The sequence below is a fragment of the Taurulus bubalis genome (genome assembly GCF_910589615.1).
Source record: "Taurulus bubalis genome assembly, chromosome: 21".
Taxonomy (NCBI): Eukaryota; Metazoa; Chordata; class Actinopteri; order Perciformes; family Cottidae; genus Taurulus; species Taurulus bubalis.
In genome coordinates this window covers 10,077,321-10,104,951 of record NC_136609.1, presented here as the reverse complement: position 1 = coordinate 10,104,951, position 27,631 = coordinate 10,077,321, and the positions used below count along the sequence as shown (strand labels likewise).

The 27,631-nt window shown below is 45.4% G+C and overlaps 1 protein-coding gene across 1 annotated transcript; it reads right to left on the bottom strand.

Moving 5' to 3' along the window:
- Positions 1 to 27: 27 nt before the first annotated feature.
- mcf2la (mcf.2 cell line derived transforming sequence-like a) lies at positions 28 to 26,692 on the bottom strand (the record flags this gene model as incomplete). Its single annotated transcript, XM_079236484.1, has 33 exons — positions 28 to 2,538; positions 2,635 to 2,738; positions 2,842 to 2,954; positions 3,046 to 3,155; positions 3,915 to 3,989; positions 4,714 to 4,788; positions 5,361 to 5,453; positions 5,709 to 5,809; positions 5,902 to 5,974; positions 6,071 to 6,149; positions 6,236 to 6,328; positions 6,416 to 6,637; positions 6,734 to 6,859; positions 6,952 to 7,044; positions 7,142 to 7,234; positions 7,334 to 7,403; positions 7,555 to 7,670; positions 7,769 to 7,835; positions 7,932 to 8,011; positions 8,107 to 8,159; positions 8,246 to 8,399; positions 8,500 to 8,691; positions 8,775 to 8,966; positions 9,379 to 9,498; positions 9,597 to 9,711; positions 9,799 to 9,923; positions 10,045 to 10,194; positions 10,275 to 10,391; positions 10,476 to 10,589; positions 15,313 to 15,403; positions 17,276 to 17,390; positions 18,284 to 18,367; positions 26,620 to 26,692. 33 exons carry the CDS (start codon positions 26,690 to 26,692, stop codon positions 2,459 to 2,461), a joined length of 3,558 nt encoding a protein of 1,185 aa, XP_079092610.1. The 3' UTR covers positions 28 to 2,458.
- Between the last annotated feature and the right edge of the window lie 939 nt (positions 26,693 to 27,631).

Below are 27,631 nucleotides of genomic sequence, written 5' to 3'. Positions count from 1 at the left end.
TACCATTAATAAAAAAGGCAAAATCCCTTAGAGGAAACCATCTCAGACTTTATTAAAGCTGCTTTTCATTGTACATACAATTCATTACATATTTACAAATATACACAGATATGTCTCATAATATATTTATATCAACACCATACTCAGTAGATACAATAGGAAAATAAAGACAGTGGTTGCTGCAATGTGCTGCATAAAAAGAAACAAAAAAATATAACCCTTCTCGTCTGTCCAGCCTCCAAGTCAAAAAGTACAAACCATTCAAGAAGCTTTATTGTGTGATCATGATAGAACACTGACGAAGTTTAGTGCCCGTGTCAGCTCCCAGGAGGGCAGAAAATAAACTCTCAAGACATACAATGGTGCCTGGTAAAAATACTTGCCTTGTTCAGGGCTTTGATAAGAGAGGTCCACGAGGAACATGCCACAAAGAGAGACGCTACAGAGAGACAAGGAGACTCACATAAACCATGATCCTCTTCACAATGTACATGCTCTCGAGGAAAACAATGCGAGGTATAGAGGACACATCTGTACAAGTGTAACATACATTTCTCAGTCTCACACGGATCGACACATAATGCCAGCCTTAGTTTACTCTCTGGTTTAGCTCACAGTTTGACACAGAGGCCCGTAAGCATCCTTTTTTTTCCTGGAGAAGAATCTTCCCTTTCATAAGGAGGACATGCCTGTTGGGATTTTAGTAGGAAAGGTGTTTTTCGGGCGAAAAAAGCTCGAGAAAACCATCACGAGCACTAATCATAGTCGGGGGCCGTGTGACAAATACAACCCACGGGGTGGTGGTGGTTTGAGTTTATCACCACGCTGCACTGTTTCAACACATAGTCAACAAAAAAAGATGGGGGAAAAGATGATTGTTTTTACAGTGTGGCTTGTGGATACAGTAGAAATCGTCGGGTATAAAAAAAACATGTTCGCCCTTGAAAAACAAGGTGTGATAAAGGTGTCATTCAGTGTTCAGAATAGCACAGCTGACTTGTGTGCAGCTGGTTGTCAGAGACGCGCTATCAACACTACAGCCAACTTCTTTTACTCACCACCCCCTGTCAGACTTTTGCAATTATTTCTTATGTGCACCTTGTTATTCGGTTACTCGGCTACATCATGGTTAAGCAAGCAAATATTGCTGTGGGGCGGGTGGTGCAGACATGTCGAGAAAAGGTCTTGGCCCTGGTTAGCGCTGCCTGTAGAGAGGTGGCTACTGTCACATGCCTGAACGGGGAGGGGACAAAGCCTGCTTTTGTTGCCGCAGCGCAAACCAAAGATAGGTGAGCGCAGTGGTCATGACACTAAAACTGGATCCATGTGCAGAGTGTTGAGTTTTAACTGTTTCCGTCAACGTGGGGGATGTCACTGAACTCATTAGACTTTAATCCAGCAGCTACACCACGTCAGAATGGCCCTCTATCCTCCGGGGGTGACATACACTAGTTGGATTTGGTCTGAAGCGACACACAAGTGTGCAAGAACGTGTGCACAGAAAGACGTTTTAGGTATGCAGTCACACCTGCCTGTCCACGCAACGTCTCGGCTTCCTGAGAGGTAAATCCAGAGCAGTTCAGAGGCGAGATAGACAATCACTCTTGACACAGACAAAAAAAAGAAAAAGAGAGGTCCAAAAGTTGTTCCAACTGTGTGCTGTGTGAGTGTATGTGCATGACATCTGAACACCAGGTAGTGCTGTGGGTGACATTCACCTAGTGATGCATTTGACTGTTTCAAATAGAAGATGACGCCACAAAACCAGCTGGTTATCTTAAGAATACAACCACTGGCCCGCCAGACACGAGCGGCATCGAACACGCCCTCACATTGCAAGTGTCCCCCGTACAAAAAGGGGACAAGACTCACATTGACACGCCCTAAAGAGCATTTTTTTTCTTATTCTCTTGTTGCAGCCAGCTGCCACTTTTCACAGTGTACGATTAATGTCCGACACTAAAGCGCCATGTGAAATACCGGTCTGATCGTATCTGTACCTAACGGACATCTCACACAAGAATCTGTCGCTGTGCCGTGATGTCATTGACTTGAAGGGGTTCGGTTTTCCACTTCAATGCTACATAATAAGAAGGATTCAATATCAGACGGAGGACATTTAGCTTTCCTCTGAACGTCACAGATACTGTGACGTTTAAAGAAGTATCTTTGACTCTGAAGGTCAAAATAATCTAAAGTGAGAGTTTAATACTGCTATGGTGGAAATTAGACTGACAGATGGTTATAAATAATCAGAAAATGGAGGAGGGGTAGTAGACCGTCAGATAAAACTCTGGTAGCCTTCGCAGATACAATGATAGTTGAGATTGTTTTTGTTGTACTGGTACATGGATGTGGAGTGAAACACGTCGATCCGTCCTCCTGTCAGCTGCATATTTCTTTTGTTATATATTCCACATGGTGTTTCAGGCGGTGGCGTTGGGACGGTGATCGCGGGTCAGGGTTTGATGTCGGAGAAGCTGGTGTAGGTCTCGCTGCAGCTGGAAGAAGTGCTGAGGTTCCCCGAGACGCTGCCGTCTGCGGGACAAACAACAACAACGGTGTTGGAGGAACAGAGTCAATAAAAGTGTTGAGGAACAGGTGTCTGGAGAAGAAGAAGAAGAAGAAGAATACCTGAGCTGCTGAGCGACTGGGATGACTTGGACTCTGAGATGAGGCTGAGGAGGTTTGCTGCCGCCACCCAGCCCTCCTTACTGCTGCGGAGGTTCTTCACAAACCTGCAGGGGATTGAACAAGCAGTGGTTTTACCCAACGATGTCCTTTGTTGGCATGACTGCACATAATCATTAAAGGATTTGTTGGAGGAAACAAGATGTTTACCACTGTCCCTCCTCTCCTTCTCTGATTAGCTCCACCATGTCTCCACTCGTGACAGACAGCTCCTGAGGTCCCGCCTTCTCGCAGTCCGCTACCACCGTGTACTTTCCTGGAGCCTGAAGGGTCAAAGGTCACCAAAGACAGTCTGTTACAGGTGGCAAAAAACAACAAATTGTCGGAAACAGAAGTCGTCAGATTCAGGCTCACCAGCTTCCGTGCTACTTCGTCCTCGGGGTCAGAGTTCATGGGGTCCTCGGAGCTGGAGTACCCATCATTCTCTTCCGAGGCATCCACCGAGAGAGACGCCTTGTTCCAGCCTGTAGGGGAGGAGAGAAGTGGAATAATGAGACATGGGAGGTGACTTGAGGAATCTGTATCACACACACACTCCAACTCCACGTGGCATTAATATGCTTCCTGGGTCACGAATTAAGGAAATGTGAATTTTGCCAGCAGCAAATCGAATGCCACTTGGAAATAGAGTCACAGTTGCTCATACATCTCCTGTGAGGAGCACAAAACCACACAATCTATTCTGGAACATCAGATCAAAACATGTTTGACAAATCATTCACACACACACACACACACACACACACACACACAAATCAAACTCCTCCAAAATCCCAGAGAAGATCAATGCGGACAGGTCCCAGTAAAATCCATGATCAGAGGAACGCGGAGATTTGAATCATGTGGACTTATTTCAAAGCTGCTCTGATGGCCAGAGCTGGAAAATAAGTTATAATTCTCCTTGATGTCCACGGCACGCAACCCCGAACCCCAAAACACCCAACAGTAGAAGAAAAGAGAATGATTGATTTGAGGTAAATCAGGTAACTTCCAGAAAACGGTGCCATTTAGCCTTGGAGTGAGACTTAAAATGTTATCTCACAAGCGCAAAGAGCAGAAATAGCTTTTGGCCGAATGAAAGATAAGCCAGTAAGACTCCATACAAGGCTAAATGAAAGGAAAGTGGATATTTTGCCACACTTTACCTCCAGTAAAAAACAATCATGTCCACCACAAACCACTGCAAACACCCAAAGTGGCTGATCCTCAGAGCGGCTCTGTACCTCGCCGCTTGGTCTGTAACAGACTAGAGGTACTCATCCATCTGACTCTGCTCAGAGTGACATGGGGAGCCGGCTCTATAGACGGGGGGAGAAACAGCCAGCGAGTCAGTGAGACGGCTAGTCCTGTCGTCAGACAGCTGGTTAGCATTATGGACGAGGAGGAAAACCTGCAAGTGTAATGCTGCTCCACATTGTTCCCCTTATTAAAGTAATCAGACATTTGTTAAGTGTTCTTCACAAACAATGTTATACTACTCCCATGTCTGTGTGGTGCATAATGTAGCCGCCGGTTAGCAATGTACCTTTGGTCAAAGCAAGGCTAGCCGTTCCCCTCTGTTTCTAGTCTGAATGCTAAGCTAAGCTAACTCTAAGTAAGAACTCAAATAAGATTCATTCCCAAAATGTTAAAAGGCACAAAACATAGAATTCAGTGATGATGATCATGACCTGTGAAGGAATTGTTGTCATGCACATGGTAACTGCAGTGTTCAGGCATTTATGAGCCAAAACAGACTTTGAGACATTTCAAGACTTCCATGTCCTGCAGGTATTCTTTTTACACATTTCTCTCCCAACACATGAACACTACTGTGACGGGGGATGGTATGAAAACCAGTTTATACTGCTGGATTAATGTTTGGTGTCACATCATATCCAGTTTCATCCTTCTATGTGAGACACGGGTGAAATCTACACGATCAAAACACACATGCTGGAGCACGTTTTGGTGTTGAGGGATGGGAGGATGAATGGCGGCCTCTAGTGTCAGGTGGGCCCCTGTTATCGGACGACAGTGTACCTTTGAACCCAAACGGTGTGGGGTCACTCTTGACCAAGTGGCGTTTGGAGCCGTGCTCGGGGCTCAGGGCCGAGCCTGGCCACGCAGGCAGAAAAAAAGTGAAGAGAGGGAAGAGGAAGAAGAAGAAGAAGAGGAGGAAGAAGAAGAGTAAGAAAGAGAACGGAGCAAGAATATAACACTCATTAAATATCGGAACAAGCGAGAAGCTTGTACATATTGTGACTTGTGTGACCTCCAGTCTTTGGTCAGCATCAGATCAAAAACACAGAATTGATACTGTTGACTGAAGTGTGAACGGATGTACATGCAGTCACTCTTTATTAAAGGTCTGGTGTATCTACAGCAGTAGCAATGTTAGACTTTTACCACCAGGAGGCAGAGTGACTGCAACATACAAACTAGAAATACCAGTTCACCTCACAGCCATATTATACAGCATCAAAAAATTATATTCAATTAATATCCCAGCACATGTATGCACTGTATTTCTTATAAAACGGATGATAATTATACTGGTTGAAGGGAAAACACTGCCCATCCTTTTTTATTTAAATTAACGGTGCCTTTTAGTGCTCATAAATCAAACTTTTCATTCGTTAAAGACAGAATGTCATCGCTAAAATCCTCTTTCAGTCTGCCAACGTTACCTTTCGGACTCTTCAGATTGCTGAAGCCCTGCAAAGTAAAACGCTTTTTAGCCACTGAAGACCTGTCAGTGGTCGGACTGGTCACTGGTTCATCTGGAAACAATGGGTTTGAAATGGAGGAAAATAAAAAAAGAGCAATAATGGAAAAAGTAAATGTAGCCGCCCCGCCGCCCAAAAGAAAAAGAGTAAGTGAGAGGTAGAGAGACAGAAGGAGGAACCATGAAGATGAAGGTGATGAAGAAAAGAACATCAGTGAGGGTTCACTAACCCTAACCCCTTTCAGTAGGAGCATCTCAGCCACAGTTGACTAATACATTTCATCTCTAAGTGGATTTATCAAACGCTTACCTTTGTGTTTCGGGGACGAAGTGGAGTCGGACACCGAGCTCGTCTCCGCCTTCTTCTCCTCTTGCTTCTTCTGATTTTTCTGACTACTGCTACGAAAGGGACTGGGAACGAGGAGAAGGAAACATACAAATAAATAAAACGCCCCTTAATCTGTGGGTGCGCCGTATGCTCGAATACAAGGCTAGACACCCACCTGAGGGAGATGGAGCTGCTGTTGCTGGTGGGACTCGGGAAAACGGAGTCTGAGCTCTTCTGCTGACTGGCATCTGAAACAGGAACTGCAGTTGAAAACTGGTATGTTGTGCAAAAGGCAGAAAGAAATGCAAAACGTGCGTTTGTGTGGCCGTGAGTGTTTATGATACCTCTGCAGGCTCTGAGCTGCTGGGTCAGAACTTTGCGGATCTCGTTCACCCATGACGTTTTAATCTCTGGTGTTGGAGCCTAGATGAGAAAATCAATTACACAGCATTAACAGCGATGGGGGTTTCTTCTCCAGCAATAGAAGCAGTGAGGCTGAGTGAGCTCACCTGAGCTATAAAGACTTCGTCTCTGGAGTTACACCAAACCTCAAACTTTTTGTTGTCTCCTTTCGCGCTCTCTGTAATGCCCACCGCCGTCATCTGAGAGGAGAATTAATGCACAGTCAGCTCGGATCTGTCACTACGGCTGCCTATCCAGACAACTAACACCTGATAATGTGAGCTTACACTGAGGGAGTGCTTGAAGCTGTAAGATGGAGCTTTCTCGTAACCCTCCCCGTTCTCCTCCCGCCTCTTGCAGAAGAGCAGCGCCTTCTCGTGCAGGAACAGGTGCCTCTGCATGGGCTTGAACCGGGCCAGGTCTTTGACCTTGGCGTGACCTTTTTTATGCTCCGTCCACACGCTGAAGGAGCCCTGCATCAGCAAGCGACCCAGATCCGACAGGTTGCCCTGAAGAGAAGGGAAAAGACAGACAGATATTTTATGGCCCACTCTTGAAGTCAACCGACTAAATAGCTGCTCCGAATCATTCCGACCGCCTCTGACCTCGTATCCCGTGATGGCGATGAGGTGCATGGAGTCGTTAACAGCCTTCAAGATCCCCAGGATGGAGGAGAGCGCCTTCTGTAGGTCATCACAGCCGTCGCACCCCTTGCTGTACTTCAACAACTCCTGCAAACACACAACAAAAAGTGTGAAGACAGTGAGACTGAAATGAACCCCCGTGGATACACAGTCAAACACACAGCATGGACACGGCTCACCTTCAGCAATAGCTGGTACTTGGTGATTCTCTGGACAGGTTTAAGGAGGTAGGAGTCCAAACCAAGTTTATGTTCCAGCTTCTTCTGGCACTCCTAGATCACAAGAACATCATGAACCAACGAGGATACTTACAGTTTATCGATCTTACAGGCCTGCTAACGTTGCTAAAGTGAGGGGCGAAAGGGATACCTGGAAGAAGGCACAGTCGGAGCACTGTCTCCACAAGCTCTCAGAGCGAGGTTTATTCTGGCAGTACGCCTCGTAGATCTGCAGGTCCTTCATCTACAGAGAGACGTTACATTATGTCTGTCATTGATTTGACTTTTTAGGGATAAAGATATTTTTTATTGGCTCGTTATAAGGCCACAACAGAATGCTTACCCTCTCTAAAAAGCAGCGGCCCACTAGCTCTGGGCAGTCAGTGTACGCTTCCAGTTCTTTAAGAAACGTCCTGGAGACAAACAACATGAAGGGTGTAGGTTCTTTTGAGATGTACAGTTATTCCCCGTCTTGCCAAGAGTTACATGAGAAGATTGATACCACTCTCACATCTGGAGCCAGCAGCTTAGCTTAGCATAAATACTGGAGAGGAGGAAGCGTACCTCTTATGAAACTGGTAGATTTCAGACATGTTGCCAAACAGGACGACCTTCTTGCTCAGCAGGGTGCTGGGGATGAGGTGGGCCATGGCTGGGTTGTCCATCTCGGCTGCATAGCCCTGGAGTGTAATATTAGATGCGTTACCGATACAGAGAACAGGTGCAGGGACTGAATCACATCTCCGCAGTCGATTGAAGGGACGTGACCAACACTCACCTCCAGCACACACAGCAGCTCCTCCACGTACGCTCTCTCCGTCTCCAGCAGTTCATTCATCACGTGGCTGCAACACAGAGACAGAAGTTTCTGTCAGCTACCGTATCACTGCTTTCCTATCTATGGCTCTAAAGGATGACCTTTGACCCCGCCCCTCCCTTACCGTCGAAGCACTGCCAGGTTTTCTTCCTCTTCTGAGAGAGAAGCATGTCTGGTGCCACCGATATGTAAGGGAGACTCCACCTGGACACACACACATTCATATGTAGTATTTGACTCCAATTGAATCCAGTTTCAATATTGACTGCCAATCAATCGATTAATAGTCATGCATTTACCTTTTTGCAGAGGGCATTATCTGCAGAGTATCTTCTGTCTTTTCTCTGTTGATCTGAAGGACAGAGAAAAAAAACAGGTCCGCAGATTTAAAATCAAGTCTTCTTCATCAAACTGGTTCATCCATTGATCCGGGCTTACTGGGAGAGGAGAGCGGAGACTTCACTTCAGGCCTCGGTGCCACTGGCTGGACTGGTCTGGTCTGTTTGGCGGCGAGTTTCTTCAGGCTGACGCGTCTCTTCTCAAACATCTCCTGAACGGAGCTTTGCTTCAGGAAAACTCCCTCTACCTGGTCCTGACGGAGACCAAACACGAGCGCAGATATTGCAGTAAACTAACTTAAAAAAAAGGTGAACCGAGTATCATTTCCTCTGTTAAATCTACATCCTACTGACCCTGAGCTGAGTTGTGAGCACCGCCTCATACTGGCAGCAGATGGCGCCGCGGTCGGCGATGGTGTGCAGCGTCGCCGTGTCCAGGTATCGCTCCAGTTCTTGCAGAGCTGCTTCAGCTCCATCCTGAGACTGACAGCGGTCCACTGGCTGACTGGCCAACAGGAAGATGCCCTTCTCGCACCACCGCGATGCCTAGGAGGAAAACATGTATAGAAAGTATGGACCACGAAGTCTGGAAAAAGTTGGAAAATGATCATCTTTCTCCACACTCCTACCTTCTCCAGAGCGTGGTGGAGCTCCATCGCCCTGAGCAGGAGGCTCTTCTTGCTCCTCAGGGTGGAGCTGATCTCCTCGCACACTCCTCTCAGCTCGCTGCACTTGGGCCTGATGGAGTCCTCCGCATAGTGGGAATTTTCAATCAGCCGGTCACCTTCGCATGCCAAGGACAGGGCACGGTCCAGCACGTCCTGTTGAAACGGAGCGGAGATGACTGTTCTTAATATTGGAATATTGCGGGTACGGGGAAGAACACTGCGCAGTCAGCAAGCAGCAGTGGACACGTCATCGATCCATCGCTGGCTATGAAACAACCTGTCCTCCTCTGTCCTCCCCGTCTAAGTGGAGCGTTCACCACAATGCTGGCAGGAGCGGGACACTTACTTTGTACAAATCAGTCGACCTCTTTCGGTTTTTAAAGAACCTATATCAGCATTTTCACATGTGAAGCTTGTGCAGTGAATGGGGGATGGGACAGGGCATCACATTGATTATATCATTAGCCATATGGCTTCAAGGAGGCATCAAAGGTGAACGTGTTCAGCATGTGCTGCATGATGAATCAGGACAGTGTGTGTGTGTGTGTGTGTGTGTGTGTCTTACACAGGCTTTGTCCTCATGTCCACTGAGCTCTCGGAGGACGTGCTCAGCGTGGGCGGGGCTTACGCTGACCTCAGAGAAACCGGACAGCCGCTCTGACGTCACGTCGAGCTGAGCGCGCACCTGTGAACACGCTCATTGTTAATGCGTTGCGTAATGTGCACTCATGTTGCCATTAGGCCGCCCAAAGCAACGCACACATATCCCATAATTCAACTCACTTCACGGAAGTGCTGTTCAAAATGGCGGAGCTGGAGACACTGCTCCAGCTTGGTGCGGTGACGCTCCCAGAAATCATCAAACGCCGTCTCCGTTTCGTCCAGCTGACCCAGGAGTCTAAGGGGGGAAAGGAGAGAGGATTCATTGACGCGTTCAGGGACAACTTCCTCATCTGTTGATGTTTGCCTCCATCCCTTCCTCTACCTCTTTACAGTGTCCAAGTTTTCCAGTTCATCGCTGGTCATGCTGTATTCAGGGTCCGTCTGTAGCGGCTCGTTTATACACTCCAACAGGCGTCCCCCCTGAGACAGAGCCACCTGCAGGTCCTCCTGGAAATGGAACAAATCATTTTCTTACAGAACAATCATCCACCAAAATGCCTGATTTCGTAACTGCCCTATAACTATAGTGGGTTAACATGCGTGGAGCAGACAGAAAGGCATGTCTGACCTTCATCTTATCCTTCTTCAGAGTGTGTGTGTGCAGCAGGTTGGTGGTGGCCTCGGGATCGTTGGGTAATTCGGTCTCTGCAAGCTCAGTGCCAAACGCCTGCAGGGTCTGAGCCGTGGTCTTCACCATGAGGGCGAACGCCTCGATTGCCTGTGGAGAGAGACATACAAGAATTATTTTTTTGCCATGGAACACAAAAAGATAATATTGAAAAACATGCATGTACATACAGTGCGGTGTGAGATCCAGCTGTCATGGCGGTATTCCTGCGTTCCTCCCAGCTCTGTGGTCAGTTGTCCTGGGTCGATATAGGCATGGAGCTCAGTCACCGAACTCAGCATCACCACCTGATGAAACGCAACCAGCTGATCATATGAGGTGTTATTGCAATACAGAAAGAAGGAACGACGCATGCAATGTGCAAGTCACACCTTCATTTTGAACTCATCCTTGTTGTACTTGAACAGGAAGTCTGACAGAGTCCGCTGGAGCAAAGTAGTGGGACGCAACACCAGAACCAAGTGCAAGTTCCCTGGAAATGAACCCTGAGGGAGAAAAACAGGAGGTAGTTCACTTTTTAGTAATCAAGTACGTCTTGATTGATGCATCAATTCCTATTTTGAAATTACTTCACTTTTTGTTTTTATAGTGAGCTGGAAAAAATGGTCACAGATGCCACATTGGATTTGATTAACACAACAACTAAAAAAACTAAGTTTTAATATAGCTGCCTTCTTTTTTTGGTAACATTTCAAGGTCAGTACCGCTGGAGAGGCTTGAAGCTCAACGCTGTATAACAGCCGTCCCTGTGCTGCAATCATGAGCCATTAAGAGGTTTTCCCTGGGATTTAATATCTACTAAATCTCCTACATTGCTTCACAGTTCCTCCCTTGTTACACCTCATCTAGAAGGCTGTGCCTGCAAGGTAAATTAGTCCTGTGGCTTTGGGAGTAACCACATCGTTTTGTCTCTCCACCTCCGCACTAACAGGTTAAAAGCGTAGAATTGCTTTTACACAGACAACAGCCCAAGAGGCCACTCAGCTGAAAGGCTATATTGGTTATGGCTTCCTCTAAAACCCTGGGTGGATTGCTCTACCCTGTTAGGCATCATAAATCGATGTAGGGTGACATGCACACACACACACACACACACACACACACACCCCCAGAGGCAAGCTGAGAAACGTGCGACAGGCTCATTAAATCCTCAGCTTTGGCATAAATAAAGCAGGGGGGAAAAGAGTGGGGTTAATGTAGAAAACATAGAAAATATTCAAGACGTATAGTTGGATCGCCTCCCGATCAAACACCATTCATAGCTTGTTCCTGTCGATGACATTTTAGTAGCAGTAGTGTGTACTGAGCTGCTCATGCAAACAACCGACTGAATATTTATAGCATTTAGAGGGATGCATATGTGAGGAAACGACACGGTGACTGGCGTCTTCAAGCTCTACAAAATGGTGCCACACACTGCCGGCATCCATCGTCGTTTGATATTCATCGGGATCACAGAGAACATCCCATAAGAACGGACACGAGTGCTTTGACAGGCCTGGTAAAAAAATAAAAATAAATTATAAAATGCTGTACATGGCTTCAATTTATTCTGCGAGTAGGCCTGCACGGCGTTGCCATGGAAACCATTCTCATTGGGAAAACGCATGGAGCGAGATGGAGAGTGCATGAAGGAATGCAAGAGAGTGATGAGACAGAGAGTGTGTATGTGAGAGAGAGAGATATGTGTGTTTGAGAGAGTCTTTAAAAAGTCACTCTGCAGTTACACTCATTTATTTTTGGCTGGCACACACACACACACACACACACACACACACACACACGATGCTGATGAAAGAAAGCCAGGTTGGAAAATGCAACGGTCGTTCTACATATAGGTTCCGCTTTAATTTTGCCCGAAAACCGACGGCGTATTTAGAATAAAACCCCGCGGACGATAAACTGCCGGAAAGATGCAACTAAAAAGCAAAATAACTGTTATTTCAGACGTTAATTAGATGAAAATGTAAACTTGTTCTACCAGTAACTCACCGGACAAAACACGGCAAGCAATACATCTCTAATTGGAAACCATTAAATTCAATAAACCCAGAGAGGTCGCGGTTTAATCTGTGCCTCTGCATTAGCATGATAATACACAATCTGCTGGGTGCATCCCCCTGACAGATGAACACAGACATGCTAATGTGCACACACACATCCCCTGGACACACACTTCAACGTTAAAGCGATGCACACTTCTCGCAGATAGCGAGCGCACATAAATAAATGATTAGGATTAGAATATCATTTTCTGTTGACCGGGGTGATTTATATTCTTTCGGGGAGGAAACCCACTCCATTCAGCTCCTCTAATGACATCCACATTGTTCTCCTGGGAGTTGGATGCACCTCCCTCTGTCTGCTTCTCTGCTTCTGGCCATGAACAGTGTCCACATGATGACAAAGAGATTGGCCGAGGATGCTGTCCTGTAACTGCCTTTTAGCCTGCATGTTAAAAATGGAACTAATTCAAGCCTCTTCTTTGCGCCAGCTGATGTCTTCCCCCCGCAGCAATGTTCCTGTATGCTTCAATGACTGCATCTCCATTACCCTGAATCACAGGCTGCAGACAAAGTATCCCATCTTCATTTGACTGCGAAAGCATGTGGATTCACCCTGTTTGCCCTAATTTTATTCTGCTATTTGGATTGTTGATCTACAGAACGCAACTGTTGCCTTTTCCACGGTGAAACTAGAGGTCAAAGTTCATCCCCAGTTGTGTTTACCGCTGTAGCACATCACTGTGCACATGACAATACTGCCCACTCCTCTTTTCTTTGTTTTCCGCCGGGAGAACCGGTAAATGACAGCGGGCGACCTTGAACGGCCTTGACGAGCACGGCGTCTCACTGGAAGATGGACGACCTTCATACTCCAGTAAGACTGTGTGTCATTGGCTCGTGGACAAAGTGGGCGTTGGCCAACAAGGACATCAACAGCAGGGGATTGAACTGAGGAGAGCATGCGAGTCACCTGCTGCTCATGGCTTCAGGTTAAAGTATGCTGTCGCTTCCATCACGGACGTCTCAGGACACAATTCTGCTCCCGATACATGGCAACGGTTACGGTCTAGCGATTGACTAAATAAGGTCATGTTAATTACATAGTCTTTGCATCTCCGATACACAACATATCACAGTGATTTGTTTGTATTTTTCATTCAATACATCATTCCACCTTGTTCTCTCTTTTTTGTGTCATCCAAGAAGCAAAATTTCTCTTTTGAGTTCCTCAAAACATCACAGGTGCAGCATCTTGGCATCAATAAATCACTAAGGCAATCTTATATATTACATATTAGTAGGCTTCCTGTCAACAAGAATATCAGCATCGAGATTTAAAAGCCGTAGAAATGACTTCCAACGTGATAATCCACAACAGCGACCTCAACAAAAGCCTGAACATTTCAACAAATACAGCCGAAAATAAAAAAATACAGTGTTCCGAGTGGTTTTGAGTGGTTCTTTTCAAAGTGCTGCGTGGGAAGGGAAGTAGAAGATGACTCCAAGGAGCACAAAAATAGAGCAAAGAAGTGAGGTAATGGATGGAAAAAGACCTGCTTCTCTACACAGATTTTATCTTCGCTATTAATGTTTGTATTGCCATAGTTGTATTGTCACCAGAGATAGAACTTGAGTGTTATGCTGATTAAACAAACAAGATGAAACAGGTTAATTAATGAGCTTTACAGGTGGACTTTGTTACCTTTGAACAGAGTGTTTCCGGTCTTAATGCTAAGCTCTGCTAACTGGCTGCTGGCTCCAGCTTCATATTTAACAGACAGTCACAAGAGAGGGATTCATCATCTCGTCCAACTGTTGCCAATAAAATAAATAAGTGTTTTCCCAGAAGTCTTGCAACTAGCAATTTATAACTAAATGGAAACATCTCGTCAGTCACCGGCCGTTGATAAAAACATAAAATTATATTGATAAATGGACTTTGGTTTGTTGAAGTGTTCTGAATTTATATAAATTTCTCCTTAACATTTATACTTTGCCTGAAACAATACAAGTGTTTCCATGTATTTTGGTTTGCTTCTCATTATTCCACACGGATTAAAACACAGAGCCAACTACTAATTGGCTCCCTGCTATCAGAGCAGCCCACAGTCCATTAACGTCCCTTTCAAGGACAAGGACTGAGCCAATGGACTGGACTGCGATAACAGAGCTGGACTGGTCCATTGTGATTGGTGAGGGGGGGTCCTGAGTGTGCCGATGTTTGTGCGTCCAGGTTAAACCGACATGGTGGAGTAATTAGAAAGCCAGGAGCTTCATAATAACTTCTTGTCACAGTGGGGATAGTTGCTCAGAAATACCAAGGGAAGACTATTATATTTGATTATAATCAGTGTCCAATTAGCATACATTTGCATATATTTGCATATGCTGAACATGCTAGGTGGTGTAATGCAGGATGAGCATCTTCACAACAGATGTGTCGGGTGTGGTGAAGCCTCGTCCTCGTGTTGGTTAATCATGATTCAAAGATGGAGTGTAAGTGAGTGAATGGAGGACAATCCAGGATGCTGCGAGAGTGAATTAAAAACACAAAAGGGAGATAAAACTGTTTTCTTTTCTACTTTAAAATTCATATTATTGGATATTTTTTCTGGACACGATTCCCTTTCCTTTTGCCTTCTCTCTACTCTACTATTTTTTTTTCTCCCCGCACTTTCACTCTTCGATTCATCTTCCCAGAGAGGAGAGAAAGTTTGACACTGTCCAGAAATAAATGTATGCTATAGGCTAACGGCTCACGTTGTTTGGACTTTCCAATTCAAACAGGACGGCGTCTCAACACACACACACACACACACACACACACACACACACACACACAGAATCCCCCCACCACTCCGGCATAATACGCTATTTTTAACTCCCCTCCTGCTTCGTTTCGACATCCAGAAGGAAAAACAACTCAGCCGCTGAACTGCCATTGTGTTCTTCAAAACTCACACACACACACACTAGCAAACACACACACACCAAAACATCCATTACTCTGAGGGATGACCACCCAAATTATACACACACACACACACAGCTGACACCAGCAACTACACCCACAGATGTGTGTTTAAAGAAGCATTACCACGTGTAGTAAACACACACAGTCCAAAACAGCCATTTGTCGTCGTCAGAGGTACATCATCAGCAAATGATGCACGCACACACACACACACACAGACGGTCTTACAGCGATGCGGAGCAGGGTAGCCCTGACGGCGGCCCATCGGTCCAGTCGTCTGTCGATGACCAGGATGAAACCCTCTGCTGATGCTGCAACGCTGCAGGAGAGAAGCACACACACACACACACACACACACACACACAGTTATCCTCAGAGAAACCACTGTTCTTTGCATTTTCAACCAAATAAGATCAAATGCATCCCGATATTTTCGCCCCTTTAGTACGATATTCCTGCACTGCAACTCCCAGAGATCAAGTGTTGCTCATCCAGTGCAAACCTGCACGCTTTCCTTAGGTAACACCAGGCCAGGTCACTGTGACTGTGCTCTTCACTGCAGGAGAGGATGTTCTTTGGGAATTAAAAAGCAATGCTGGGAGAGGGAAAACCTCTGGAACAACAGCCTGTGTGTCCGGGGTAATCACCTGTCATCAGGGATGATTAGGAGAGACCCTTGTGATTACCATGGCAACCTTGGCTCTGCGTTAATATGCGCGTGTGTGTGTGTGAAAATCTTCATTCCATTTCATTCATTCCACAGGCAGCACCATATGTAGCAACCTCATTAAGCTAGTGTAGTGTGTGTGTGTGTGTCTGCAGTATTTCCGGCTAAGGTCCTGCTGGACATCGAAACACACAAGTATAGCAATTAAAGCGCAGCGCGCACACACACACACACACACACACACACACACACACACACACACACACACACACACACACACACACACTGTGGGGCCAACAGAGAAATACTGCTGAGTTGGTCCATCTGGGCGTCATTTTTAGCCAATTTTCATCATCACTCACAGACATAAAAAAAATATAACACTACCCAGGGAACGCTGCGACATGAAATCCTCAATCCATATCTACCGGGAAAAAAATTATCCGAACCACTTGAATGAACCTGGCTGAAAATCTGGGAGAGATTTTTGCTATTCCGAGACAAAAAAACAACATGAATCCTTAATATCCCTTTGTTGGCATCCAGCAATAATCCATTCCTCCTTAAATGTTCCTTATTCCGCTGTTGTCAGTGTTCAATCCCTGCATCCACAATCATCTGTTTGCAGCTCGCGGATGGAAAGAGGTGACCGTTCACATCCATAAAGCGCATCTCCCTCCTCCTTTCCCTTCTCCCTCTGCTGCTCCACCACCTGCCTCCCACCCTCGGCCAATTAAAACCAAGCCCAGCATCTTGCTGTTCTCGCACAGCCAATCAGGACGCAGAGTGCAGCCGATTGGCAGCAGGGTGCATATAGCTGGTGGGGAGAAAGGGAGGGGACTCAGAGGGGGGGATTGGGGGGAGAGGGGGAGAAGGGGGGGTAAGAAAGGTGATGAGCCACAAAAAAAACAGAAAAAAGAAAAAAAACTGCGGCCGCCATGACACACACACACACACACACATTTGTATAGAGATACATACATCTCGAGTCTTTCTCCTCCCCTTAATCATGAGTGTGTATGCATGAGTATGCAGCGCTCAGCAATAAAGGAGAGGTGAAAGAAAGGGAAGTGAGGTGAGAGGAAGGAGAGGATGAAGGAGGAGAGACAGAGGGAAGGAAAGAGATGTGTATAATGATTACATTTCAATGAGCAAAACAATTGTGTTAAATTCAACCTCAAGCCACATATAAAACCTTTATTTTAGGGCGAGGATTATTGTGGGATCTTCTTTTGAAAATTGATATCTAGATTAAAATCATCTGACTATAAGTCTTATATTATTTATTAGATATCATATTTTTTGGTGCAATCTTCCAATCTCTATTTCTTTATGTCTTTTGTGCAGTAGCTTTCCTTGAGGCAGGCCTTTGGTATCGTACTGCTGACATCTGCTGGCTCCACGTGGTATTGCACCTTCACAAATTGGCAGGACCCCTTCCCCGTTTGTTTGTTTTCTACCCAAAGGAAGCGGAGGAGGTGGCGTGTGTGTGTGTGTGTGTGTGTGTGTGTGTGCACCACTGACCTGGGGATGCTGCTGAGGTAGCCGAGGACCTTTTGGACCTCGTCATCCTCCAGCTCGCTGAAATCCGGGAACTCTGGCAAGACGATGATGGGGTTGCCGTCCATCCCGCGGCCCCCTGGAGACATGGATTCATGATTAAAATGTGACTTGATTATAATTCCATTTTCCACAAATCACTTCTGACCGACGCACAAAAAGGACAGAAACTAAAACAAGGCCTCCTCTTTCATTGGTGGGTCAAGTTGCAAAGCAGATCATCATGAATTATTCACACGCCGTCACTCAGCAGGCGTCTTCGTCATGGTAACCCAACACTGGGCCCGAAGTGTGTGTTTCTGTGTGCACACGTTTCCATGTGAGAAGTTAAAGATTGAGATAACATTTCAAACTTTAAACTTGATGCTTCTTTTTTTAAATGAGAACTTTCCTTTCCATGAGAGAAGAGAGGAAATCTGGGAAATTAAATCAACGGGTGGATTCAGGGTAAAAAAAAAAAAAAAAAACACTAAAAACTAACTAAGACAAATAGTGGAGGTCTTTTGCATTATTATAGAAACCCTAATTTGCTCCATTTGTAAATTAAATCCCCCTTTAGTTTCTCTAAATCTAATCCAGGCTGCCAAATTAGAAGAAAAAAAACCATCTATCTGGGGTTCCTAGTTCATCCTGAACTTTACTTCACTGTAAGTCCAACACAATAATTAAACAGTAATGCATTGTTTCATGCAATTGCGTTTGTTAAGCGTATTCTAGATGTTGAGTCTAATCACACTTTCACTTGCGTTAGAATGTAGAAAAACAGCCGTCGCCAGAGTTGCAGCTAATTAGTTCAATTTTGTTAAATGGGCATCTTGCACAAGCTAATTATCACAAAGCCTGATGGTACAATAACATGAGAATTGTGTGTGTGTGTGTGTGTGTGTGTGTGTGTGTGTGTGTGTGTGTGTGTGTGTGTGTGTGTGTGTGTGTGTTTGTGTGTGTGTCGGGAGAGCCTGGAATCAAACCAACCTGGCAGGATGGCAAACTGTTTCTGGAGTTCAGAGCCGATTTCTGCTGCACACAGAGGACCATCCTCCTGCTGCAGAATGTCATCTGAGGAACAACAAGAGATGAAGAAAGTGATTAGAGGGCACAAAACACAACCTCATTGCCGGCCTGTGACGAAGCTATCGGCTCTTCGCCGATTGCATTCGGCTGAGGTCGGCTGACTTCAGACGACGAAACAAGTTTAAATCCGGCTGTGGGGAGCGTCGTGGCCGTTTAACCACGTTCAGATATGGAGCCAATAATTCACTGTGACCATCTTTATATTTATACCCAACAGCTGAAGTGTATCTATAAACATGTTGACTAGCTGTTGGTGTCCAACTATGAAACAATTGCAAGCCTCGTTGTTAAATAGACATGTTATATACGTATAGGCACTTTGAGAAAGGGAAGGAGAGGGGAGAAAGCGAGGTAAAATTTCCTCCTCTCTGCGGTCAAGCTGGATTACAGTAAGCTCATTCAGCCCTGCGAGTCATGTAGACACAGAGCAATACAGAAATAAAACCACATTCTCCACCAGCCAGTCGGCTGCCATGTGTGACCCATGTATGCCAAACACAAGGGAAGAGATGGTGTACAATCGTGTGTGCATCCGTGAATGAAAACTGTGATGTTTCTGTCATGGCAGTGTGTGTGTGTGTGTGTGTGTGTTTGGCAGTATGGACAAAGGCTGGCGCTGAGAGTGGCGTGATGGGAGTGTTGCGAGGTCTCCAAGCATTATGGCAGGGCTGGCAGCGAGAGGCATCAATTACCATCTAAGTGCAAAACCAGCAAACTGTTCATATTTTAGAAGAGAGCCGGCCGACTAAACGGCTTTCTTATCGATGCTTCTGTATTCATAGATGGAACAACTAGCGTCGTTTCTTTCATTGAGCTGTGACCTGAGGACATTGTTGTTTTTCCCGCAGATGATGATGAAGAAACCCAGGAGATTAACAGCTTAGATTCTCAGTAATGCTACATGCAGTGTGTCAGCGTCAGCGTTGGCTAGACTGTGACTCACACCGCAGGTCTCATGTGTAGTCCACACTTAGCGCAGGGCAGCATGTGTTAGAGCTGTTTACGGCTCAACAGGCAACGCAAAACACATGTAGTTGTGGTGAGGCAGGAATCTATTACAGTGGAAGTGAACAACACTGGCTCTCACACACACACACACACACACAGCTCCTGATATCAAGGGATTACATTAAGATGACAGAACAGTGACTCAGGAATCATCCGGCTTCTGTACACAAACACCATCACACTGACATAAATCATATATTTTCTACCGTCTCGTCAGTAATACGGTAAAGGAGAGAGGCCGCAAGGACAGAAGAGGAAGGAAGGAAGGAAGGAAGGAAGGAAGCAGGGAAGGAAAGACATTAGTCATGGATTTATAGAAGGAATGATATTATTAGGGAAGTAGAAAAGCAGGACAGAAGAAGAGAAATAGTTAAGGAAGAGTGTAGAGGAGCAGGATGCAGTTTAGAGAGACGGTAATGCAGAGGTCCACTTTAACAGACTAACAGACCACAGAGCTTCCACCGCAGTCCACCAGCCTGTAATTTAACCCGAAACAACAACTCTGCCATAATTAGCAGAAACCAGAAAGGAGGCAGGGAGGATGTGCTTTGGAAATGTGAGTTGCTCTATAAAAAACACACAATAAGTAGAGCGTGAGAGGGCCACGGTCGTCTTTTAGACGTTCAGACTGTGTGTGAGCAAGTCGAATGCGGGGGTTTGTGTTGCAGTGTGTTGTCGGGCCAGCTGTCAGTTCAGTGTGTCAGGCGGTAAGCTGGGGTTAAGACCCAAAACCCTGGAGCTCAGCCAGACATGTGCAGCACTCTCGGACTCTACTGCATCTGGTGTGTGTGTGTGTGTGTGTGTGTGTGTGTGTGTGTGTGTGTGTGTGTGTGTGTGTGTGTGTGTGTGTGTGTGTGTCTTTGACAATCGTCCCGATCTGAACGAAGGTCTCCCAACACTCACTCTCACGATGTAAAAATCGTTGTCCGTCTCAAAACAACTCGTCACTCAGCAGTTACCGTCACCACGGCAACCCTTAATTGCAAGTGGGAAAAAGCCGCTGATTGAGATTTGCTAATTAGACCCTTTTCCATTTTTCAAACTCTTTGCACTACAAATTAAAGCCAGGAGTGTAGTTTAGCGGCCGCTTTTCAACAATTAACCTCTCTGATTATTGCAACAGAAAAAAACAAAGAGCTTGTTTCTTGACTTTATTGTACATAGCCAATAAACAACACTTTCATCGAGCTGAGACGAACCCTGCATGAATGGAGAGAACATATCAGACATTCAGGCGTCGGGCTGCTTCTCACTGGGGCTGAAACCCTAAAAACGCCCTGCTTTGTCCTCAGGCGGATGAATGAAATTAAACTATAGCGGCCAGGGATGCAAGTGAACCCCTTTTCCCACCAAACACACACACACACACACACACACACACACTGGAAGTGGGGCAATGCAGCCAAACACAAATAGTGATTATGGGGGGCCGAGAAAGAATGTCCCTCCGCCTCCTTGCACCCTTCCCCCAAGCCCCGACACCCCTTCACTATTTCATTCATCCTTTTTTTTTTTTTCCAGGGACTTAGCTGAGGAGAAAACATACATAACCCAACTATCTGCAGCTTTCAGCTCTATTTTATCAGCGTCACTTCAGCTCTATTCAACAGTTAAATTCACCCTCAAGTTGCTCTCAAAGATAAACAAATATAACATGTGTCATTACTTGTGTTTGTCTTTTCAGGATTTACATACGGGACAAACTCAACATCAAGTAAAAGCCAACTGAATCACACAGATTCTTGAGTGTCTCCAGCTGAAAGCCTGTGTGTGTGTGTGTGTCTGCATGTGTGTGTGTGTGTGTGTGTGTGTGTGTGTGTGTGTGTGTGTGTGTGTGTGTGTGTGTGTGTGTGTGTGTGTGTGTCTGCATGTGTGTGTGTGTGCGTGTGTGTGTGTGTGTCTGCATGTGTAAGAGAGGATTTGGAGTTGAAAAGATAGTGTAGATGAGGAGGAGGGGGGGGATGAATGAGGCAGTCGGGGAAAAAAAAGCGCATGGAGGTGCTCTGGTCTCAATAGGATGAAATGGAGGACAGGGTTTCTTTACACATGCCTACATATTTAATGTGTTGGCCTGGTGCTAGCTGATACTGTGGATGTGTTTTCTTTGTGGGAGGAGGTCAACAGCAGAGCAACACTTTACTGTAAAATACACACATGCAATACTACAAGGTGGCATCTCTTTCTTTCCCATTTTGATCCATTGTTTCAACAATTGCAATCATCTCTGTATGTAAACTGCCAACTATTTTTGTAATCAATTTAATTACAGTACCAGCTTCTGTGTTTCCTTGTCAAAAATGACAGTAAACTGAGATCCTCAAGGTTTTTGGACCGTTGAACTTAAAACACACAATTGTCTCCATTTTCTTGCATTTTTATTTTGGCCTAAACACAATCACCAACTTTGTGACTGAATTATCTTATTATATGAAACATGTTTGCCTAAAATATATTTCCCTAACCCCTTTTCTATGGCGCTTGGAGTCCTCCCAGCCTCAAGAATTAGGTAAACTAATGAATCAAAATACTGAAATCATGAGGAGTATCTGTCTAACTATGTCAAGTATCGGCCTTCAAACGGCACTATGGTCTAAAATACCAGCAGAACACAGTGTTGGTTTGAGGCGAAGCCTCCAGCCTGATTATCTCATCTGCTTCAGCATCTCACCCCACACACTTAAACGATAAATGAGTGAGTGCACACTGTGTATATGTGTTTGGATTTGATTACAGCTAATGCTCCTTTACAATGTAATTTGTGAAAACTCAATTTGTTAAAACGCACTTGGTTAGGTCAGCACTGGGAGGTGAAAGAGAGGCAACAGCCCAATTAAGTCTCATGAAGGTGTAGTCCATTACACAAACACAAAGCATCGTCTATGACCGGCTCACTCGAAACGCCTCCTCCTCCTCCTCCTCCTTTTTGTTCTGCGTTCGAGTTCCTACAAGTTTGCATTGCTAAACAGACACTGTCAGTTCAAAGATGGCATCCAGCTGTTCAGTGCTGGTGTGCTGGTCAAAGGTCAAAGCCACAGGAAGCCGGAGAGCTGTCTGATGTTCACTCAAACACGCATGCAACACGCGGGACCCTGGCTGAGGACTATGCAAACAAAAACAAGCATGACATGGTCGGACCGAGGGGCAGCAACACACAGAAACGACCTCAGACACGAAGAAACAGCCACACACACACACACACACACACACACACACAAAATCTCTCATCAGGGCTCATTGATAACAGGATTAATCTCTTTTATGATTGGTCGCTGGGATCAAACTTTTTAATGCAGTTACACAACTGAAATAAACGGAGGAATTACAAATGACAAGATACACCACTTGAATGCATCAGTTGTTCACATCTGAACTTAATGTGACAATTAAAATGATTTGCTGTGTTTTCATACATATTGATTTCACAGTTTTGTCATCCAAATATTAATTGTAAATAAATATAAAAAAAAAATCTGGAGAGACACTCTTGAAAGTGACATGTTTTGGATGCTGTAGCTGCAAGAATCCAGTCACACGTCAGTAACTTCTATGAGCTCAACTATTGACCCTGGCTAATGCTGCGTCATTAAAAAAGTAGAAGATCAAGACATTCATAAGACGGACGTCCAGCGCTCTGCGTCACTGAGACCTTCAGCCCTCCATCTGCTGCTCTGGAATGCAACAAATGGAACGGACCGATTGGGAACGTAGACTTGAAGGCACTAGGTTGGAAAAAACGAGGTTTGTGCGCGTGTGTGTGTGTGTGAGAGTGTGTGTGTGTGTGTGTGGTGAGGGTGTGGCAGCAGGGTTAAAAGTTGCTGCGTTGCTATCAAATGCCAGCTGAGAGATGGCCAGCTGCGTTGTGTATATTTGCATATAGAGAAGCAAGGATTTGCCAGCCGCTCCGCAGCTGTGTGTGTGTATGTGTGTGTGTGCACGTGCACTTGTGTGAGGGAATCTGAGCTCTATTATCTGGCATTATAGTCAGGGTTTACCAAAGTCCCATCTGTCTCTGATGTGGGGTATCTGACACATACAGGACAGACACACACACACACACCATGCCAAACAACAACTGGGTCAGACGACCAACAGTGGCTTTGAATTTGTTGTTTGTGTGTGTGTGTGTGTGTGTGTGGTGCCCGATGTGCAACCTCAGAGCTTGAATTAGTGTGGATCAGGAGAAAAAGCAGGCAGACGAACATTAAAATATTACTGATGGTCACACGAGTTCAATCCTTACTCCACTGAGGATATTCCACAATCATCTATATTGGTTTTCTGCAACAGTTTCCTTGGTTGAGTCCTATTGTTTTGATGCGGCTACGCATCATCCTACACACATATGTCTTTGTTTAGGCCAAGAAGCTGAAAGTGATGTGCTCTTCCTCCATTCGGCAACGGTTAGAAATCCACAACAATGGCTTCAGGCCGGACTCCGTCACTGGCACTGAGCCCCGATCTACTGAATAGACGGTGGCATCATCATCTCAGCAAAACAACACACTAACTGTCCCCCTGTCTGCAGTCTGGGCTGCCGTCACAACACACACACACACACACACACACACACGCTCAGAGTATGAGAACCCCTCCAACGCTCACGCAAAGCCGTTGCAAAATCAAACAATTAGCAGAAAAGAACAACTTTGTTTTGGTCAAATGAGAAGATTGATACCAAGTATGAAGCGACAGCCAGCCGCCGCTAGCTTAGCTTAGCATAAAGAAAGCAGGAGGAAACGGCTACTAGGGTAATATACCTACCATCACCTCTGAAGCTCACTAATAAACAGTTTGCATGTTGTTTGTTTAGTTAATGCTCAAACTGTATTGTAAAAATTGTCAAACTCTTGCTTTAATAAGTTCAAAATGTGCATCCATTAAGCACTGTGACCTCCACCTGCTTCAAGGTCAAACAACGTCTATATTCTTGTGAATCATACCACCTAAACACATGTGAGCTGTTGAGGCATATGTGGTGCAACGCACTAAACTACAAAGCACCATTTAAACACAGGTCCTCCTTCCTTCCTCTCTCGCCACCATTAGAGTAAAAAAAAACAAAAAACAGCAGCCTTTTTTTAGCTGCCTCGGGCTATGCCGGTCATTACACCACACAGAACAAAGGACATGAAAACTGAGGAAGACGGAGAGAAGAAGAGGGAGGCAGCGAATGACTAAAGAATCCAAGAGGTCTGTGTTTTTACTTGCCCTAAAAGAAACTTGCAGCTGTAGGAAAACACTGACACTACTCTTTTACACAATGACATCATGCACTGGAAGTTAGGCTCATCCACTATAATACACTTAAAAGGTTTCTGAGGGGGTATTTTGGGGTATTTTGGGGGCAGTAGGAATTGTTGACAACATTTTGACAAAGAGAGTAAACAGACCTTGGCTTGCACAGAAATTTGATCCGAATAAGTTGATACTAAATTGTATCTGTGCTGAAGTTGAGAAGGTCGTAGTGAAAAGGTCAGCAATCCTCAACAGAAAGTGATCCTGCTCTTAAAAGCTTACATGTCGGGCGCGATGAGAAGAATATCTGATGTGCTCCAGGGTCCCATGCAGCTCATTTCAAGTTGGAAGGTGCGTTTGCATCTTTTTGACCGGGAACAATGCACATAATGCCGAATGTATTCATTCTCACCGTCAAAAGGGGCATTGCATACATTTTACTTGGGGCGTAGCAACTAAAAGACATGTCTAACATAAACAAACAACAATATGCTTATTGGAAGTGTAGGATCCAGTGTTTAGGGAGTTTGACTACACACACATTGGAGTTCCCTCCTTTTTAATCAGTGTCTCGCAAATCCAGCTGAAAGGAAATGAACTTCAGGTCATATGTACACAGTGAGACGTCACTGGAGCGGCTCTGAGCTGTGTAGTAGCCTGATAAATATGTTGCTGCCTTAAAAAAAAAAAAAATCAATATGTTTGATTTGTTGTGACTCGCTGTTGCCATCACCCAATCCCCCCTCTGGGATCATTAAAGATTCATCCCTTCCACTTAATACAATCTAGCTCTGCATTGACTTCATTGATAGGGTGTTCTTGCTCTTGTGTTGCAACACGCTGTAAATGACTCTTGAGGACAAAATCAATAAACAACTGCTGCTAAAACCAATGCAAACAGGTCATTTGATGTAAGGTCACACACACACACACACACATCCCAGATTGCATTACGGGAGCTTAGCTGAAACTACTAATCTTGATTTGGCGAAAAATCAACTGTGGGACAGGTTGATACCTTGGTACTCACTCCCTCAGTGTGTGTGTGTGTGTGTGTGTGCGTGTGTGTGTGAGATACGCTCATTAAATAACCTGAGGCCATCTGCCGGTAGAGCAAACACTCTCTGCGCAGCAACACAAAACTAAAGTCACCACAGACACACCTGTAAAAGCCTGCAGGGCCAAGAAAAGCACGACCAGATCTCTTTGTGATATTATCAACATTGTGGTTCACAGGTTTTCCATTAGTGCACATCAGCGCACACACAAACTGAATAAATAAGAGACAACCAATGAACACACCCGAGAGTGGAAATAAAGGGGGAGGAGATGTGGACGTTCAAACCCTCAAAAGGGTTTTGTCCCAACGCTGCTCCCAACTGACAGGAGGAAATGGGACCAATGTGATTAACATGCTGCCAGCGTGCTCTCTGCTGTGTGTGTGTGTGTGTGTGTGTGTGTGTGTGTGTGTGTGTGTCCTCACGTTAACATACAGCTCGACCGGCAGTTAGAGCCAGAGGAGCACTTCACATTAAGTTATGTAACCATCTGATGGATGCTAATGCCTTCGGCGGAGGAAGCATCTTTGGACAATGAGACGAAATCAATGTGGGAAACAAAGTCAGGTCATGTTCATTCATTTTGCTCATTCATACTTGGGACCAAACGGCTTTCAGCGGCCGATTAGAGAATACTTGTAACGGCATTTGGAACAGAGCGGACACAATAAGAGAGCACTGACACGTCTGTTTATGCCTCATGATTGTAAAATGTGACATTGAGAGCCAAAAAGGCAAGAAAACAAGCTCCTGTATCAGACAGCAGGTGTCCGGTAACTAAAACTTGTGGTGCGGCTGGGATCAGGACAAGAACGCACAAAAGCTCACACGACAACCTTTAAGGAACTACAAGAAGTCAGTGTCACACACACACACACAGATTCACACACACGCTCCAACAACATTAACAGTCCAGTTCTTCCTCAGACACTTTACCTGTCATCATCTTCATTTGCAGCCACAGCCTGGTGATATCGTGGCAGAGGAGAGACACTCGGTTTAGAGCCATCGTGCTGCCGGTACATATATGCCCCCCTGATGCACACACACACACACACACAGAAACACACTCACACACCGCCGCATAGTCTGTCAGAGGACATCGCGGTGGAAGTTCAGGCAGTCCATTCCGCTGTGGCAGAGGACTTCAGCCGCTTACTGAGCTGTCAGTGCACAGCGCAGCCCACACACACACACACACACACACACACACACACACCTCCCCCCTCCCCATCTGTACCAGCCAGCGAGGAGGAGTTTCACATGATCCGCCTCCAGTTTCACATGTCAGTGTTTTCACTGAAAGGCTTCAGCCCTTTGCAGTGACAGTAACTGCTCATAATGATTATCTTATGTGTGATCTGTCTCCACTGCTGACAGTTTGTTGATCAATTAGATGACTGCATTAACACATTTAGTTGCTTTGAACCGAGACCAAAGAATCTTCACAGATACTCATTTTTCAATGTCGCTCTCTCACTTAATTTGAATACAGTTTTTGGTTCTTTATCACGCAAATATGAGACAAAATCTGCTTTTAATCCAACACCAATCATGAGAACCTTCTTTTGGGAGCGAAATAAGTTAAGTAAAGTTGTGTCACTTAAATCTGCTTCTACATTATGTGTTTGATGTTGGGAAAACAAAAGATTTAATCCTGGCATTAATGGAAGAGAGAAACCAGTAGATATCAAGGAGCGGACTAAAAGTTCCCACTTGGGTGAATGTAGAGTCAACACAAAGTGTGTGTGCTCATGGTGCCCACAGGGGAACGGAGGCCTCTTTCTCTCACTGACACACACACACACACACACACACAATGCCAGTGCAGACAGCAGGGGGACCCAGTGTGCCGCACCAACACATTCTCTCACCAGTGCGCCACACACAGCTGCTGTGAGAAGCTGGACTGGTGGAAACGTGAATAGACCCCGGGGGAACTTTGATA